Below are 19297 nucleotides of genomic sequence, written 5' to 3' on the forward strand. Positions count from 1 at the left end.
TGGTGACCTCTGCACGGGCAGCAGCAGTGGCAGAGGGGTGCCAAGAAAGGGCACTTTCTTAAACGATCTCAAGGACAGCCACAAGACAGGCTTCCTCTGCACCCCCACAACCCACCATCCCCACAGGGCCAACCCCCAACCCAGGATCCCTGATCCAGAGGAGCAGCTTCATTCAAAGCCAGGGTGTCTGTGAGCAGCCTTCCAGGTTCTCAGCTTCTGCCCCTGATCTGTTCCATGGCAGGACCTAGGGTCCCATAGATGACACCACTCTGCAGGCCTGGCAGCCAGGAGTATCCCTCAACAACCTGCAGAAGAAGGGGCTGGCAGGAACAGGCTAGGCTTCTGCTAACCCCAGAAGACAGCCAGGGCGGCTCCACTCACCCAGATCTATGCACCTCTCAGTCAGGATCCCCTCCCAGCCCTACTCTGCCCCACCCCCTGCTTCCCAATAGCCCAGCTAACAGGGCTCCAGATGCTAACTGACTGTCCTCTGGTCTTTGCTCTCATCTCTAATGGAACATAAGTGTCCATGGTTGTCCTGGAAACCAGGCACAAAACAGGAAAGACTTCCCAGTTTCTTTCCCTCCATCCAAAGGGATTCTTGTGCAGCTGTGGGGGCCCTGCCACCTTCCCCCACCCTACTTCCACCTGGCTATTACCCTAGTTTTGACCCCAGGGGTCCAATCAGGGGACTATTTCAAAGCCTCAAAAAGCTCAAGCCTTGGGGCTGAGCTATCCCTACAGAAGGATGAGGGTGGAGAACAGTCAGAGAAGCTGCACTCCAACTTGCCTCAGTGACCTGGACAGGGGAGAGGATTGGGGTGGCCCTCTGAACCTGTCAGGAGTCGTGAAGCCTACTCCTGGTCCTGCATTGCTTCTAACTCAAGGGGCCAAGACAAACCAGCCAGAGCAGCAGGGGTGGGGGGACTTCTGGTTCTGCCAGCCTGCAAATTAGAATTGCCAGGGGGAGTTCTGAACCCACATCAGTGTTGAGCTGCCGCCTCAGACCAGTTAACTCAGAACCCTCAGTTTGGATCCCCATCCACTGAGCTAAGCTCAAAATGTTCACAGCAGGTGACTGTGTAACCAGGACTTGGTGTAATTGGACAGGAGTGGCAGGGGCTGAAACAGGACACGTCCCACCTAAGTTCAAAAAAATGACTCTTTAAACAGTTGTGCTAGTCCAGCGACAGCATAGCCACAGCCTGGCCTGTGCATCTTTAGCAGAGTCTAAATGCTGCCTGTGCCTGATACTCTACACCTAGTTATTACACTGTTTTAATAGAGCTAAAGGTTGATGTAAGACAGAACCGAAACCTTTTAGAGAACCAAATCAGAGCTTCAGATGTTCACTAAAATAGGAGCCAGAAAAAAGCAATCATCTCAGCCCTTGAACCCAAACACTATTTCCTCGAAGTTCTTGCTGTTACTTTCTTCCTCTTTACCTGCTTTAGCAGCATAGGAGAATGTAGTGACACAGTGCCGTGGAATCCTCCTGCCTCCTTCTGAAGCGTGCAGTCACCACCAAATAGCTTTGACTTTGGGTTCATTTCATTTTCCTGGCCTGCTAAAGGAAAATACGAACATTGCCTGCCTCAAAGAGTTGTGAGGATTAAGCGACATACTCCATGCAAGGTCAGTGCAGCGGCTGAAGAGACGAACATCCCAACACTGCCACTGGTGGACAGTGGTGCCCTCTCCTGGCAGCTTGAAAAACTTGACATAAGGCAGCCTGGGTTCAAACTGAGCTTTGTTTCCCAAGCTGAGGTGACTGGGCCAGCATGACTGGATAGGGTGATTTTAAAGGTTCTGAGAAACCTTCACCCTTGTTCCCACATCAAGTACGCTGTGAATGACTGATACTGAGCCATGGCTGGCAATGGCAGGAAAGTAGGATGGGAGAAGGGGCTTGAGAAAAGGAGGGAGGCTGGACAAACCTTTCCAACATGGCTCTCCTAGGTCCTAAGGCAGTGGCTCGGAACCCATGCCACTGCTGCTCCTGCTTCTGAAGGGGGCAGTGGTAACCACCAGGTCCTGGCTGGAACTGGCTGCCTCTGTTCTTGAGGTGCCCCATACAGAACTCTGAGCTGGGCAGGAAACAGAGCCAAGGCTTCTGGGATGGGCACTTGTGACTCCAAAGACAGAGAAGTCAGCCTCTGCCTCAGCCTGGCAGCAAGGACGTGCTGGGTCAGGACTCTGAAGAACTGAACTAGCTCACCTGGTGGCCCGCTGGGTGGCAATGAGGACGTCTCTGAGCCTCTCTGGGCCTGTTTACCCCTCATAAGGGAGGGATCTGGATTATGGGTTCTTGTGTCCCTTCTGGCTCTTGGATGGATTTTAAACTGTTCTCACTCTCGGGCAATTAGACCCTCCACCTTCTTCCAAAGTACCAGCCAAAACTCTTAGAAGACGGCCCAACAGTGCTGGCTCTCTGACACCCAGGAGGAAAAACACAGAGGCTCCACTGAGAGAGATAGAGATATATTTCTTCTGTTGCATATTTCAGACTTCACACTGAGCTTCAGGCACAATGCTGCTCCAGGTTCTTCTGAGAGCCCTGGCAGAGTCTTCTTCCCATGTTGCTCATGAGGGCTCACCACTCCAGGTCAGAGAAGCCCAGGCCCTGCTTGCAGTTCTGGGTACCTGGGAGACTGCAATGGTCTCAGCAGGCCCTGGTGCCCTGTCTTTCCCATCAAGGGGCAGGGTATGCTGGAAAGCCCTAGAGCCAGCCCCGCCCCCTCTTCTATGGTCCCCTGGCTACAAGAGGAGAGGCTGACCCATTAGAGTCCAGCTCTGCAATGCTTTCCTAATCACCTGTTCTCTAGCTCTCAGAGCCTGCCACAGCACTTGTAGCCCCACAAAACCTCAGCCGTGAGCACCTCAGGCCAAAGCTGGGGGATAAGGCCCTAGAGAGTGAGGCAGACCCAGCCTCCTCCAGAGCAGCAGCAGATGGGCTTGTCTGGCCCCTGCTCCCCAGAGCCTTGGCCCACTTCCTGGCCCCACTCTGGGCCCTATTGCACATCTTTTGTTTCCAGTTCATTCCCCACCACCCATTTTTCTTTAAAAAAAAAGAAAACAAAATTAGAGGAGAAGGTGAGGAAGCTAGAGCCCTTCTCCCCATGTTCCTGCTAACATCTGGTCCCCAGCAGAGCCATTTCAGTGGTAAATACCATGCCCACCTTCCCTGCCGTCTGTGGGTTCTTGATGGCTGACAAGGGTGTACAGCCTGGGCCTCTGGTTCTTGCCTGTGAGGGAGACAGCCCTCTGTCATCTGTAAGGTGCAATTTCCCGGGTCTTCCGGAGGCGCTGGCTGGGACCCTGCTACCTGAGTCGCCCATCTGCTTTGACAGGCCCCAGCTCTGATTTGGGGTCCGGGGACAGAGAGCTCCAGCTGGTCAGTCTGCAGAGCTCCAGGGAGGGACAGGTGGAGGGGCCCGTGGCACACAGTCCAGCCACAGACCAGAAGCTGCTTAGTTCCCCGTCTGTCCAGGCCTCCAGCGCCGGGCCAGTGAGCTCTGCATGTAGTCGGGCAGCCTCCTCCGCAGGCTCTGGCTGAGGCAGGTTCAGGATGCCACTCAGGCCCTGGAAACTCTGCTCCATATACTCGTTGTGGGGTGGCCCAGCGTGCAGCCAGCTGGCATCATCTGGGGGTGCAGAGCAGGAGTAAGCATGCCCCACCCGAATGATCTCATGAAGGCCAGACCCTGGGAATCAGGTCTGAGCACCCCAGTCAGTCCTGTCCCAACTCTACCACTGAGTCGCATCTTGCTGAATGACTTTAGACTAATCCACAGAACTTTCTGTGCTTGTAAAACTTAGTTTTATAAAATCAAGACAGTAATCCCCAAATTCCTAACTTGAGGATTAAATAAAACAGTGGGTTCAAGGTACTTTAGAAAGTAAGGTTATTTTCTGATAATGGTATGGTTTGTGTCACCCATGCTGCTTCTCAATCACCTCCAGTGGTCTCCAGAGCCCTCAGAAGCCTAGTACTCAGGCCTTTAGGCTACAAGCCCTGCTTACTCTGCCGGCCTTCCTTCCCATCTCCTTTGGCATCCTACTCCCTTCCACCCTCTGTTCTCCTCATGCACTAGACACCTGCTAACTTTGTTCCCTCAGTTTAGAATATCCTTCATTGTCTATAAAAATCAGCTCCTTCAAGACTCAGCTCCAATAGCACTTGCTGTCAAGCTTGCCTCCACCACCCCACCCTTCATCTCCTCCATCAGACTGTGAGTCCTAGGAGAGCAGGGGCGCCTGTTCTGATCTGCCACAGCCACTGCCCCACCCTGGACCCCATCCTCTTCTGGGTTACCTCTGCTCTGACCCACCTTCTCAGTGATGGGACATGGCTGGAGGAAGAAAACATCTACCTACTTACTGAACATCTACTGTATACCAACCATTTTTACCCAGATATTCACCCCTAAGAGCCCCCAGAAGGTACTCACTTGTATTGGGACCCCTGCAGGAACCTACAGCCTACACCTAGTTTAGAGCCTGTCTCCTAGCCTCAGCTATGTGACCTTCTCCACCTGGCTACCAATGGACTGGGAAGAGGACCAACATCAGATCTGCTGTCCTAAGAATGTGGAACTTGTGGACTGAGGGGCCCTGGTCAGTCTCCGTTGCACTGAGAGGCCATGTATTGAGAAGCCTGAGGCTGATTCAAACAGCACAGGATGAGGGACACGATGGCCCCAGAGAGACAGAAAGCACGTCTCAGTTCCAGTGGGACCCGAGTCATTTCCTGAGTTCTGTGGGGGAAAGCCCCACATTTTTCCAATAATTTCCCCCTTTCCCCTGGAGCAATTTGAGTGGATCTATGTTCCACACACCCAGGAGGTCTCTAACAATTGTATTTCTCTTACTTTACATGTAATAAGACTGAGGTTCAGGAAGGCCCAGTAATTTGCCAAGAATAAAAGCCCAATTAAAGTGTCAGAGCTGCGTTCTAAAGTCAGGTCTGCCTGCCCGGGAAGCATGATATCAGAGTGCAGGGTTCTGGGATGCTTACGGATGGATGGGCAAAGCCACAATCTGCCCCCTTCCCCTTCTCTGATGTTAGCTTCTTGGGATCACCTGTCTACAAATCCTATCCTGCCTGACTCCTGGGTATCATTTGGGAACTAGATACTTACCTTTCCTGAGAGGTAGTTTGCGGTTGAAGGTCAAGGGCAGCACGAGGAAGCGAGTCTCACCCAGGGGTTCCCAGAACTGAAGCAGTCGAACAGTCCAGGCCCCTGGCCGCAGGGGCCGGCTCAGTGGGGGTTTGTACTGCGTGACCTCCGTTTCCGCGTCTACCACGATGTCATAAGATGTGGCCACCACGTAGGTGGGGTCGATCCATACCACGGTGACTGTGAGGTTGGGGCCCCGGGCCCAGCGCTGCATGGCCACAGGCTCGTCCAGTGGCCCCAGCAACCCCCCAAAGTTCCGGAAAAGACGCTCTTTGGGGTCCCACTCGGTGCCAACCTGTAGGGAAGGAGGCAGCTGGGCAGAAGCCAAGGGAAAGTCCTCCTCTTTACCTGCTGCCCCCTCTAACTCCTGTGGGACATCAGGCCAGTCACTGTCTCTTTCTGGGCCTCAGTCTCCCCCTTTGCAAAATGATAGGCTCAGACTGGGATTTTTAACATCTCTATAAGCTCTGAGATTCATTCTAGGCTCCTGTTCTGACCTGCTCTGAAGTGTTGGGGGCAGTAAGGCAGAAATGAGATTCGAAGTCCTGCCCAGAGACCATCCCCACATGGACCAAAGGCCTCCAAGAAGGAGACTGAGGAGACACTCAAAAGCCTAATCTTCTGGCCCAACTGGAATGTCCAACTCCTTATAGAAGAAAATCCCTGGGTGTAGAATACAGGCTTGCGTTGTAGTGGAACCAAGGTCCCCTCCCCGCTGACTGCATGTCCTCTGTGCATCCCAAGGCTGCCATCACTGGGAAAGAAGACCCAGGAATCCAGTCCTGAAAGGCAACCCAATCCTCAGCCCTCCCTTAGTGTCTGTCCCTCTCTCCCCACGACCCTGAGTCTTATGGGGAACAGGAGGAAGCAAGGGGAGGACCTGTCCCACCTCCAAACTCTGGAGCCGGCTGGCCTGGTCACTGTGCCCCAACAGCTTCAGCGACCCCTGGGGCATCAGCCACATCTCCAGCGTCTCTGCCGGCCCCTGGGCTGAGGACTGCACCACCTGCGTCACCAAGTAGCCCTGGAAATGGTCGTCATAGAAATACAGGTGCACGCTGGACGGCAAGCCCCTGGGCTCAAACCTAAGAAGGTTCCAGCAGGGAGAAAGGGAGATGCCATCAGCACACCCAACTTGGCCTGGAGTCCCAGGAAGGGGGCTCTGGGGGAGTCCCATCCCCAGGTGCTTTCTTTGCCCAGATCTCACACCCACAGATCCTACATGCCTGGCGTTTGCCATCTTCATTTTATTTGCACTTTTCCCTGCCTCGGGCTGGGGGCTCCCTGGGGGAGGGGCTGTCTCTTTCTGATTGTCCTCCTTACAGGGCATTACATCCTGAGAGTCTGCAAAATGTCAAAAGGAGGTCTCACCTGCAGAGTGGGTTGGCCAGGGGGGACGCAGCAGTGGTGATGTGGCGCAGGCTGAGGCGGGCAAAAGCAGTGTAAGCAGTGAGCATGACATCGCTGAGCCCACTGGGGCCATCAGCCACGTCATAGGTGTTCTCCCAGTAGGCCTTGAGGGCTGGGGTGCCGGGGGGGTAGCTGCCATATAGGTGGAAGTCCAGGATTTCCAGTACCTCCTGGTTCACAGTGGACTCAAACTTCCGGGCGAAGAAGGTGGGTCTGGAGACTTGCTGGAGTGGGAGAGGCAAGGAGGGTGAAGGGGTCTGGAGGTCCCAGAGAGCACAGCAGGGGAAGCGCCTTTTCCCAGCACTGCCTAGAGATCAGCCACCGAGGGTTTTTCCTGCCTCCAGTTTAGCCCCTGCCCCCGGGGGCTGCTCCCGGTAAGAGTCCCCCAGATCCTCTGGTTGGACCACCCAGGATTGTTTCTGACCCTAGGAAGCACCCAGCAAAAAGCTGGAGTGAGACTCTATCAAGGGCCAGAGATTGGGGGTCATGGGGAAGCACCTGCAGCCGTAGGAAGTCCTGCGGCTTGAAGTCATTGGGGGAGCAGCCGCACCAGTCCACGATGTGCTTGTACTGGCACTTGCAGCCCAGCTTGCGGTTCCAGTTGGTGACCCGCAGGTTGTTGTCCACGAGGCTCTCGCAGGCTGGGCTGTTCTCCAGCACAGTGTGAAAGAAGGACTGTGGGTGACAGGGCGGGGTAGAGGGTGAGCCGTCGAGCCCACCACTTGCCCTCCCCTGCCTGGGCGCGGGCCCAGTCACCTACCTCGGCTGGGAGCAGCGTGTACGTGTAGAACTGACGTAGCTGGGCCACAAGCGGGTCGTCTGTATACACCACATACTCCACAAAGCTGCGAGTTAGCACGAACCAGTCCGAGCCACCGTCCACCACAATGCCTGCTGGGATCTGCCGCTCGCCCAGACGCCACATATGCGAATCGCACTCATGGAAGAGCCGGTCCAAGCCCTGTTTCTTGATGAACCTGTGGGAGGCACATGGGCCTGTGGCTGAGGGTCTTGCAGGGTGGAATCCAGGCTCTCATCTTTCTAGGAATCAGCACTCCTCAATCTATGATTGGTTTGGAGGTTTTGCAACCAAGGGCTAAGGCCACCAAGCCCCCTGAGTGTAGGGCTTGTGGCGAGACCCCAAGATCAGGGCATCCTCCACCATCCCCTTACCTGGAATTGTCCCGGCCATGAGACTTGAGGAAATTCTTGTCCCGGTTCTTGGACAGGAAAGCTACCAGCTCCTCATTGGTCCTGGAGAGAAAATCGCATGTGGGTAGCGTGTGTGAGAGTGGCTCAGTCACAGCCCAGAGCAGACAGACCCCTCCAGCACTCTTTACCTTCACTCCTTGGCCCCTTCTTTTCTTACTGAGAGCCAGTCTGGCCAACTGACCTACTCTAGGTTGATGCTCTGGGGTGGTGAGGATCTGAGGTCCCTGAGAAAGACCACCCCATCCTTCTTCCACCCTTTCCTGTCTGACCCAAGATCCTGGTTCAGACTTCTGGCTTCTTCTCCTCCCCACCTGTTGTCCCTTACAACCCTCATATCATCTTTCAACAACAACTCCTCTAAAACATTGCTGGGACCCAGGAATCATGTTTGAGGTGTGCAGATCCCAGAATGAGGCTTTGGGGAGGGAAGAAGTCCATTGGGACCCTGGAACCCCAAGTCCTAGAGGAGGCCCCCCTCCCATCTGCAGGGCTCAGAGCACCGCCCCACACCTGGTCGGGTAGTCAGTGGCACTGAGGTTGATGAAGAAGTCCCAGGCCCAGCCGGGCACCTCCAGCAGGTCCCGCATGCTCCGCAGATACATCCTCAGCAGGCTGGCCCCGCCCCAGATGGTGACCATGCGCCAGGGCGTTACCCGCACGTTATCATACTGCCGGGCCAGCTCCACTACCTCCCGGTGCAGGTAGTTGGAGCGCTGTGGGAGGTGGGGTGGTGGTGGTGGAAACTCAGCAGTGGAAGATGAACCCCCAGCATCACAACCTCCCCACCCGGCCCCACCCCAGGGCGGAGAACAAGTGACATGAAATGGACAGAGCACGGGCTAGGGCTCCAGCTCTCAAGCAGCATGTCAGCTGGTACGGGCTGCTCCCCCATTCCCCATTCTCCTATCTCTGGGCCCCCTGAGCAAGTCAGAGATACTGTCTGTCCATGACAATCTGGGCCTCTGTCCTACTTACTCAGATGCCCTGTCTCCCTGGCCATAGCAGGTACCTTGTCCACATGGACGTAGAAGAAATGCTGCCTGTGGTACACAGCCTTGAGGAGACGCTTCAGCTGCCGGATGGCACGGCCATGAACCACCAGCATGTAGGCGATTCGCACTGGGGGACCATCCACGGGCTGCTGGGCCCGGACCTCGTCCCACGGGATGCCAGGGCTCACCTTCCCTGAGAGTGGAGAACAGGGGCATCGGTGAGGTCCCGCTCCAGGTCACAGGGTACAGTCAAGATGGGAAGAGGGAGCTGCCTGTCGTCAAAAGGAAAAACCCTGGACGTAGAGCCCGGTGCTCCCGGGCCCTAGGTCCACCTCTGCCACTTAGTGCACTCATCGCCAACCTGGGCAGCGAGGTGTGCCCTTCCGGGCTTTCATCCCTGAGAACTGGGGGCGGGGATCCCTGCCGTACACCCTTCTGGGCCACCACCTCTCTGCCTAGGCTTGTCTCTTACCAGCCCGCTGGCAGTGCCGGGGCACAGCCTTGGGCATGAGGCTGCCAGCCTGGTGCAGGCACACCACGTTGGCGATCTCCTGCTGGCACTGCTTGGAGCTGGCTCGGGCCAGTGCAGACAGAGCATCCTTGCCAACGATCTCGCACTTGGGCGTGAAGCTGTTGTCTGTGGGCTGGGGGGCGCCCTCCACACTCCCCGTGTCTCCATGCGGGAAGCCAGCCGCCCCAACCAGCGCCTCCTCAGCCGCCGCCCCGCTCAGGTTCTGGCGGCCTGGGGCCTCTGGGGGCGGGGTGGGGGGGATCCGCCGGCCGGTTCTGTGCCGGCTAGTTATTGCCCGTACCACCTTGGCCACGGGCACCCCGGGGCTCTCAGCACGGCCCCGCCAGCGCCCATGCCTTCTGCCTGCGCTGCCCCGCCGCCCAGCTGAACTGTCTGTGTCCTTGGAGCCTTCGCTGGGGTCAAGTGGCCGTGGCTTCTTCTGCCTTCCTTTCTGTAAAAGATAGGCAAACAGAAGTCACTAAGATAGTTGCTCTCCTCCTGCTCCTTCAGCTTCTAGCTGGCTCAGGCTTTGAAGCCCCTGCCACCCTTTATCTAGAAAAGTACTGTTCGCCTGAGCACTCTGCACTTCTGCTGGGAGGTCTCCTTGACCAGCCGGCGGAGGAAATGTCGCCCTCCCCCAAGGCACCATCGCATCCACACCCCCTCCATCACACAAATCACAGGGCACTGAGCCTCCTTTGGATTCAGACACCACTTTCTTTTTCCACAAATAGGAAGATGAATAAGAGAAACATGCAGAGACCCTACAGACAAGAGCGTTCATCCAGCACTCCCAGCCAGGCTTGACTGGGACAAGATAATGCTCTTCGGAAGGAAAAAGCATTCTGCCATCTATAGTATTTCCAGATGGGCGTGCTGAAGCTACAACAGAGCAAAGGGGTCTTGCCTGGTGGAGAGGACCGAGGTGAAATCTGAGACCCCATTGCTGGTTGGGTTCTCTGGGAAGCAGAGACTAAGAGTCAGAGTGCAGGAGACTCCCTGGGGGGTCACACTCTGGATGATGAGGCAGCAGGAGCAGGCAGCTGCAGGGAAAGCCTTCAGATGGCCAAGCTGGCCTGACATCTGGGCAGAGGGGCAAGGAAGAGCTTCAGACAACAGCTTGGCTTGGAGAGGGCCTTGACCAGCTAGTGGGAAGCTCCAGGGCAAAGACAGCCTAGAGATGGGAGCCCTGGTACTACTGCTGGGAGTGGCTGAGGAGGTGTCTGGCCATGGCTGGAAGGCTGGGGCGTGAAGGCACCTGCAGCTGCAGGCTGGCAACTCATCGCTCCCTGTGGCAGGGTGGCTCGTGAAGGGAAACCTGAGATAAGGGAAAGCCTCCACCCCTGCTTCCCAGCTCCTGCAGCCTCCTCTCAAACCTAGGAACCTCCCTAATGATCCGGCCACCCTTGAAAGCATGTATAGCCACACTCGTTCCAGCTTTCCCTGCCCTTCTTTTGTGATCCCCCTCCTTCCCTGCCTGACCAAATTCCATCCATCCTTCAAGATCCAGCAGAGTCTCCATGTGTGAGGCCGTCCCATTTGCCTCAGGGTGGGACGTTCTTCTAGCCGACCAACTCCTTGGGAAGAGGCTGTCGTGTCAGTTCCATCTCCCCAGTGCCCAGTGGAGTGGCTGGCATATCGGGTGTCTGGTTGGTGTCTGCTGGATGAGACACGGACTGGACGGAGGAGTGAGAGGCCCCGTGTGACTACTCTGGAGTCATCAGGGCTTCCCACTCAGCTCCGTCACTCCCCCACACTTACCTATCTTCTCTGAGCAGGTTCCCTCAACTATCAAATATAGGAGGGAAGAGTGTCCACTAGATAGAGCCTGAGATACTGCAACTGGAAAAAGCTGTCCCCTCTCTCTCTCTCACACTCTCTGTGTGAGTCCTCTTCTGGCCTGGCCTTCCAGCAGCAGGACTCACTGGACCACAGCCTCTGAAGCAGGTGCCTCAGGATGCCCTCCTGGTGTTTCCCTGGTGTGGCCTTGGTGGCCACTCCTTATCAATCTTCGTGGCTGACCCTGCCTCATCTCCCAAGGCCATTTTGGGGCCTTTCCTTGTCCAGGCTTTCCAGGGGACCTCACTCAGTCCCAAATTTCTCTCTATGGCCTAGAGGGGCTCCCTTGAACTTTCTGTTGTCTAACTGCCAGCCTCCTTGATGCCTCTCCTGGGAGTCTGATAGACCTCTCAAGCCACAAATCCAAAAGTGAACTCCTGACCTTCCCTCAGTCGGCTCCTTCTTCAGTTAATGACCAGTCCACCCTTCAGGTTGCTCAGGCCAAAAACATTGGGGCATCACTTGGACCCTTGTTTCCCTCATACTCCATCATCAGTACACATGTTGGGGCTCCCTTCAAAGGACATCCAGAATTTGATCACTTCTCACTGCTTCCATCATTACCATCCCTGCCTGGAAGCCCTGCTCTTACTCTGGTTTCCTATAGTCCATTCTCAGCAGCCAGTATGCCCATTTCCCTACTTCTCTGCTTGAAGCCACCCATGGCTCCTGCTCTGAGGACAAAGCCCAAAGCCCTTACATGAACCTCCAAAGGCAATGTGAGCGATGTCTGGCTGACCCCCTCCCTTCCTGACCTTATCTCCTACTAACCTCTCAAGCTTATACTCTTCCAGTCTTAATGTAATGGTTTTCTCAGTGCCCCTCCCTCCTACCTGGCATTCACTGTCCCCTGTACCTAGAACGTTCTCCCCTCGATGTCCCACCATCCCTTGCCTCCAGTTCCTTGCTCAGGTGGCATCCTCTCAGGCAGGCCACCGTGTCTACGGTGGTGGCCAAGGCCAAACTCCAGCTCTCCCCCATCTTCCACTTTGTTTCTCCCACAGCACTTATGTATATGTATAATGTATGTAAAAGTATATAATGTATATATGTATTATATATATAATGTGTATATAATGTATAATGTAATATGTATAACTGTATTTTTAAAAAATATTTATTTATTTTATATAAGACCCGGCTATACCGGGTCTTAGTTGTGGCATGTGGAATCTTTAGTTGTGGCACAAAATTCTTAGTTGCAGCAAGTGGGATCTAGTTCCCTGACCAGAGATCAAACCCCGGGCCCCCTGCATTGGCAGTCTTAGCCACTGGACCACCAGAGAAGTCCCTGTATAAATGTATTTATATTGTGCTATTCTATGTCTCTCCCCTTACAAGTATGCAATGTCCATGAAGATAGAGCTTTTTGTTGTTTTGTTCACTGATGTATTCCTAGAGCCTAGAAGAATGTCTGGCAATGGGAGACTCTCTCTCTCTCTTTATATATATAAATTTTTGGCCATGCCACACAGCTTGCAGGAATCTAGTTCCCAAACCAGGGATTGAACCCATGCCCTTGGCAGTGAAAGTTAGGCAGAGTCCTAACCACTGGACCACCAAGGAATTCCCTCAGTAAATATTTGTTGAATCAATGAATGAATGAAAAGCCCTTGGCACAGGCTTGGCATTCAGTAAATGCTGTCATCCTTACTAATATTAATGAAAGGGGACTAGGAAACAGTCACGTGGGAAGTCAGGAGAGAAGCCAAGGACTTCAGATACTTTGGACCACCAGGTCAAGTTTTCCCTGTCCCTCCCCTCCCTAGGACCTCCCTCTCCTCCTCGGTCAGAGCATGGCAGATGCCTTAGGGCCAGAGGCCCAGCCTTAGGGCCTAGCCTTAGGGCCAGAGGCCCAGCCCTATACCCTGGTACCCCAGCCTTCTGTGCCCGGCATCCAGCCAGCCCTCTGATCTCTTGGGAGGTGCCCAGTGAGAACTGGGGATGTCTGTCTCCATCTGAGAAGAGATACCTGCAAGAGGGAGGGCAGAGTGGGGAGGAGGCAACAGGCTGTATTCTGTACCCATGCTGGGGAGGGCACCCTGGACTGGGAAGCCCCTAGGAAAGGTGGCTGCGGTCCCACTGAACTGAGCGCATATAAACTGGTGATGTCGGACCTGGACACACACTGGGCAGGGACAGACATTCTCAAGCTGAGGTGGGTGGAGATGGCAAAGGAGCTGTGGGTTCTCAAGATGGAGGCCAGTATCAGTGAGTGAGGAAGCTGGTCAGGAGGGCAGGGCTTGGGGCACAGGGCCAGGCTCGCTGTGGTGGGGGAAGGATGTGGGAGGAGCGGGCACGTTGGTGTCCTGCACTGCAGCAGGAGCTGGCTGACCCTGAGAAGGACAGTCCCAGAGGGGGCTGGGGGACAGGAGGCAGCAGTGAGGAACTGCGGTGGGTCCCCGGTGGGCAGCAAGCCCCTTCCCATTGCCTCATCCCAAGAATGTTTATATGCGCAGCAGCAGGACCTCATACTTGTACCCCTTCAGGAGTTGCCCAAAGTTGCCCCTAAGTCAGAGTTCCCTCTAATTACTGAGGATGGGGACTGGCCCTCTGACATCTGCGGGGATGCATTCTGGCCTCCGAGGCCCCCTCTCCTCACTGAGGAGGAATTCAAAGTCCTTTCCTGGCTCTGTAGCTTCTCCTTGGAATCCTTCTCTGAGTCTCAGAGACAGAGAACAAAGCAATGCTGATCCACCACCTTTGGACTTCTCAGACTGTGCTTAAAGTAAGTGGTGAGACAATGTTTGTAAAAGCTTTGAAAACCATAAAATGGCTCTTTGGATGTTAATGGTCATCTCTGGTCTCCAACCTAGCCCTCACACATGGCCAGAGTGTGCATCTTAAATGCGTATCTCACTTCATCCTTGTTTAGACCCCCTTTGGTTTCAGCACTCTCCCACTGCACTTAGAATAAAACCCCAGCCCCTCACTGCAGGCTGCAGGATGTGCCCTAGACTAACTTCTTCCAGGGATCCCACCACATCCTCCTTCCCATTTCTTGAAGGCAGCTAGCTAAGCCCACTCTCCTCAGGGCTTTCTGCCTGAACTCTGCCTACTGCTTCCCCAGGCTGACTTTCAGCTCACAGGCCACTTCCTGCAGAAGCCTTCCTCAACCACCTATCTAAATTAGCCCTCTTGTTATTGAGTTTCCTTTCCACTGTCAGTCTCTCCCTGCAGACTGTCTGCCCACAAGGGCCGTGACCTCATCATCTATTTTATTTCTGTATCTCTGGTGTTAGCACAGTGCCTAGTATGAAGTAGGACTTAATATTTGTTGAATGAATGAATGAATGAATCCCTATTACCACTGTGCAGTAGTGAAATAATAGTAAGAGATATTTACTGATGGTTTAGCATGTGCCAGCAACTCCTGCAAATACTTCACAGGCAGTACCAATGAGAGAGGTGATATTATTGCCCCGATCTTGGGGTGGGGAGCAGATACCATTGAGGACGCACACGGAAGAGATTAGGTGATTAGACAGTGGTCACACTACTCACCAGAAGCAGTGCTTGAATAGGACATAGGACGGTGAGGTGGGGTGGTCCAACTCAGCGCCCACCTTCTAAGTACTTAGTATGCTGCCTGGCTGCCCTGAGGTGGCTGCTGAAGGGCTCCAAGCACTAATGGCTGCTTGGACTGCACAACCTCTAGGTTATCAAGGATCCTTTTTTCCATTCTGGTCCAGGGATTCCCCTATCAGGTTCTGCTAGGAAGCTGGAGGAGGTGAGGAGGCAGGATCCCAGGCACTGCACCAGTTCTCCACCCCAGGCTGGAGGCAGCGCAGCAGAGACCTTGAGGCCAGAACAGCCTCTCAGCCCTTCCAGAGATTCACATAGCTGTGTAGCAGAGGGTCTGAGAAGCCCTGGATGCTTTGCCATGACCCTCCCAAAAGTGGTCACCAGCCCCTACTCACATATATTCCAGGGTCAGAAGGCTCCTTAACTCCTTGTCAGCCCATTCCATGTTAGAATGTCTCATCTGCCCCCAAAATCATCTCTTCGCCTTCCTGCTTCTTACTGGACCACAGAAAACAAGCTCACTCCCTTCAGATGTCACAGGTGACATCTGTTAGCCTCCCCTAACCCCTAACCTCAGATCCTTTTGGAGTTATGATCTCATGTGACTCTGTCCCAGCTCCCCTCACCATCCTAGTTTGTTGGTTCTCCCCAAAAAAGGCAAAAGCAGTGATTCTCCCAATTTCCACACTAGGCCTTCCAGACTGCCCAGATGCAGGAAGGAAAAATGGATATTAGGGCTCCCTTGGCCTTCACCCTACCAGGAGGAGAGGCCCAAGAGGACGGGGCAAGCGGAGCAGAGAGACTGACTCAGTCCACCAGAACCCAGGGGTGGGGGCGGGGAAGCCCTGTCCTCTGGTCTACAGCTTAGGGTCAGGGTTTGACTTATCCTCTTCAACCTTCCAGGATGGTCTCAGACCCCACTGGACCCTCCTGATCACACTGGGGAAGACATGTCTAATCCTCCAGGGAAAACCACAGCAGCCAAGAGACTCTCAGAACGAGGACCTGGGGACTAAGAAGGATGGGATTTGCCCCTGCTCCACAGCCTGGGGCTCTGCTAAACTAGCTGCTGCTGTCCCCATTCTCTTACCGTCAGAGAGGGCGAGTCTCCAATTCCCTAATGTCCTGAGGCCAATTCACCAACTCAATTCCCCTACCATCCTCTTAAGGAGACCCATGCAGGTGCTTCAGACCCCTGGCTGAAGAAGCCACGCCTCAAGGGCACTCCAGTTCTCTCCCTCGGGGTCTCCCTCCCTCTCCTCAGTTGCCAGACTGAGTCCCACCCCCAGGCTCCACTTCTTAACTGGCCAGTGCCCCTCTGAGGGGCGAGTCGGCGCGATTGCCCGGGGTCCCTAGGCCCCATTCCTCCGCCCACGGCGCGCACACCCCCACCCCCTCCCAACTTCAGAAAGTTTGGCCTGGGGCTCCCCACCTCCAAGCCGGCTCGGGCCCAGCCGCGCCTCCTGGCCCGGCTGCCCGCCACCCGCGCCTGACCTTCACTGCTCGCGGAGCTGGAGACCACCGCACCAAGACCCGCTCCTCCCGCCCGGGGCCCCTGCTAACCCCGCGGCCCGTCCTCCGGGTCACGCACCGTCCCCGCGCGCAGGCCCCCGGCCCGCCTGGGAAACGGGCGCCAGGGGTCCGAGGCCCCGAGCCAGGCGGCCGCCCCTGCGCAACACGCAAGCGGCCCGTGCCCCACTTCCCCGGCGGGGGCCATCCGTTTCCCCGCCAGGACCCCGCGCGTCCCCGCGCCCGGCCTGCCCGCCTGCCCGCCCGGCCGTCGGAGCACCTCGCCCGGCTCGTCGTCCTCCAGGACGCTGAAGCTCCACACCACTAGGCCCTGCAGCAGCAGGATGGCCAGCGCCGTGGCGATCGCCAGCTTGTAGCGCCGCACCAGCTTCTGCACCCGCGCGCTCGCCACCATCTTCCTGCCCCGGACGCAGGGCGCGCGCCCAGCCCTGCAACCCGGCCGCGGGCGCGTGCACGGGCACGGGCAGAACCGGCTTCTCCCGAGGGAGGCGGGCCTGGCGCGCGCCGGGGCGGGGCCGGGGGCGGGGCCCGCAGGCCCTAAACGCCGCGCCCCGCAGGCCAGGGGCGGCCCCGCCGAGCTAGCTGTCCCACGGGCCGCCGGCCTCTCGCGCGGTGGTTCACTGCCTGTCTTGGTCAGTGCCCCAGCTCTTGCGTGTTCTTACCCGCTTCCGGACGGCAAGCCCATGGAACCAGAGTGCAGAGAGGTCTGTGGCCTCACCTCTCTCTGACTCGCCGCCTGGTGTGGGGTGAAGGTGGGGTGGAGGAACTCAGCTTCGCCGAGACGAACTCCCTCTCGGCCCTCTTGCGCGCAGAGAATGCTAGAGCGCCCAGAAACGCCGAGTTGGGAGCGACTGTGTAAGTGCCACAGCCCTTGCTTTAAAACCTTGGAAGCCGCACCTACGCGGCAAAGTCTAACTCCTTTGACTGGCATCTGAGGCCCTTCACAAAGCCTTGTTTCCTCTCTCCTCTCCCTCTTATCCTAAGCATCCTCAGACGTCTACCTGACTCGTGGTTATTGAATTATAGGGTGTGTCAGAATCATCCGCAGGACTTGATAAAATAGATTGCTGGTCCCACTCCCAGAGTTTCAGAATTTTCAACAAGTTCCCAGATGATGCTGAGCTGCTAGTCTGGGAACACACCTGAAGAACCACTAGACCTTTGCAAGTGCTGTTCCCGGTGCTCGGCCCTAGCGGCTGCTCCGTTACTTCACTTCCCCTTCCCATCCGAGGCGTCCTCCCAAGTGCTTCCCCGGCACCAGGCAGCCCAACACTGTCCAAATGCCTGGTTGTAACTTCTCTGGAATCATGGCCTCTTTACCTTTGAATCCTTAGCTCGGCGATGGACACCCAGCAATGCTCAATAAATATTGTGAAAGAAAGAGCGAATGCAGCCCAACTTCCTGTTTCATCAGCTAATCCTAACATTTTTGGAAAGCCTGGCGTGTTCAAGCGGGGCATAGAAAAGGCCTGAACCCCTGCGGCGCTCCCCTAAACGTGTCAGGTCCACGGAGAGAGGGAGAGGGATAATGAAGCAGGGCATGCCCAGCATAACCAGGTCCGGGCCAGGTGGTGAAACCAAGTTCCCTGAGAAAGAAGCCATCAAAAGAGCAAAGTGAAGGTTGACGATTTATAATGAAGATTTTAAGAATCACTACACAGAGATCTGGAAAAAGAGATGATTTAAAAAAAAAAAAAAGCTTGAAGGCAATGATAAAAGGGTTTGGAAGTTGCCAGGAGATAAGCTTGGTGAGGAAACTCTGAATACAGATGTAGTTATTTGATGGCACTTAAGTAAAACCTTCTTTAATTATCTCCTGCCCCTTTGGTATTTGTAATCATTGCACTCCTCAGCATTAGTTAAGTGAGAGAATTGTAAACAATGTTTCAGATGACAGGCTACTTAAGAGAAACTACCCTTCAAGATTTTGGAAAACATCAGTTGGCATACCAGCAATTGATAGGTTAATTAAATATAGATTTGTGTGCTCATTCAATCGGGTCTCCCAGGGACTGTCTACCTGTCCGTAGTCCCCCTGCACCCAACAATTAAAATAACTTTATGTTCCGCTGATTTTTAAATTTATTTCTTTATTTTTGGCTGTGCTGGGTCTTCATTGCTGTGCTCGGGCTTCCTCTAGTTGTGGTGAGCAGGGGATGTTCTTCGTGGTTGAGCATGAGCTCTAGGCTTGGGCTCAGTAGCTGTGGCTCATAGGCATAGTTGCCCCACGGCATGGGGGATCTTCCCAGACCAGGAACTGAACCCTCATCCTCTACATTCTGAACTGAACCCACATCCTCTGCATTGCCATAAATATGGCAAGTGCATTCTTACCCATTAGACCACCAGGGAAGTCCTATTTCCACTGATTGTGCAAATGATGTGTACTCATTATATAACATTTAAAACATAGAAAAAATAAGGAAAAAAAAAAGTCACCTGCAATCCCACTCCCTGAGACAATCGTCATTAGTATTTTGGTGACGATCCTTTCCCCATCTCTTTACGTGTGTGGAATTTTCCATGAATGTCATCACATTGCACACATGGTTTTTAAATATAGAAACTTACTTTTAAGTATTTCTCTCCCCTTCCCCACTATGTTAACAGTCTGGTTTCCTTCCTACCTTCCTTGTTTCCTTTCTTCCTTCCACTTTTGTGGAAGTTCACACACACATACACACACACATGGGTTTTTTATTTGGGGATGAGATATGTCATTATATTTTATTTTGTGTGTGTGTGTGTGTGTGTGTCATTATATTTTAAAAGTTGAATCATATTACATACACTTTGTATCTTGCTTGTCTCCCTTGATCATAAACACATAGTAGAAATTTCCCCAGGACGGATGGGACCCATTTTTTAAATGACTGCATAATATGCCACTCCTTTTTTGAATGAACATTCACTTGGTTTCCAGTTTTTTGTGGCTACCACAAGTCTATAATATGAAAAGAGAAAGTGAAAGTCCCTCAGTCATGTCAGACTCTTTGTGACCCCATGGCCTGTAGCCTGACAGGCTCCTCTGTCTGGAATTCTCTAGGCAAGGATATTGGAGTGGGTTGCCGTTTCCTTCTCCAGGGGATCTTCCTGAC

General features: G+C 54.5%; 1 protein-coding gene across 1 annotated transcript; it reads right to left on the reverse strand.

Annotated features, from left to right (window-relative positions):
• Positions 1-2465: 2465 nt before the first annotated feature.
• On the reverse strand, positions 2466-16686 carry XYLT2 (xylosyltransferase 2). Its single transcript, XM_043904194.1, has 11 exons — positions 16459-16686; positions 9267-9756; positions 8812-8987; positions 8313-8515; positions 7764-7844; positions 7351-7567; positions 7089-7265; positions 6552-6814; positions 6070-6265; positions 5142-5475; positions 2466-3644 (listed from the first exon to the last, which is right to left on the reverse strand). Exons 1-11 carry the CDS (start codon positions 16591-16593, stop codon positions 3322-3324), a joined length of 2595 nt encoding a protein of 864 aa, XP_043760129.1. The 5' UTR covers positions 16594-16686; the 3' UTR covers positions 2466-3321.
• Positions 16687-19297: the final 2611 nt, after the last annotated feature.

The sequence above is a fragment of the Cervus elaphus genome, chromosome 5 (genome assembly GCF_910594005.1).
Source record: "Cervus elaphus chromosome 5, mCerEla1.1, whole genome shotgun sequence".
NCBI classification, from domain to species: Eukaryota; Metazoa; Chordata; class Mammalia; order Artiodactyla; family Cervidae; genus Cervus; species Cervus elaphus.

Coding starts and splice junctions, on each gene's coding strand:
- XYLT2 (XM_043904194.1), bottom strand. CDS start 16,593: ATGGTGGCGAGCGCGCGGGTGCAGAAGCTGGTGCGGCGCTACAAGCTG. Junction 9,757..16,458: donor AGGACGACGAGCCGGGCGAG/GTGCTCCGACGG, acceptor TATCTTTTACAG/AAAGGAAGGCAGAAGAAGCC. Junction 7,568..7,763: donor CATGGCCGGGACAATTCCAG/GTAAGGGGATGG, acceptor TGCCTCCCACAG/GTTCATCAAGAAACAGGGCT.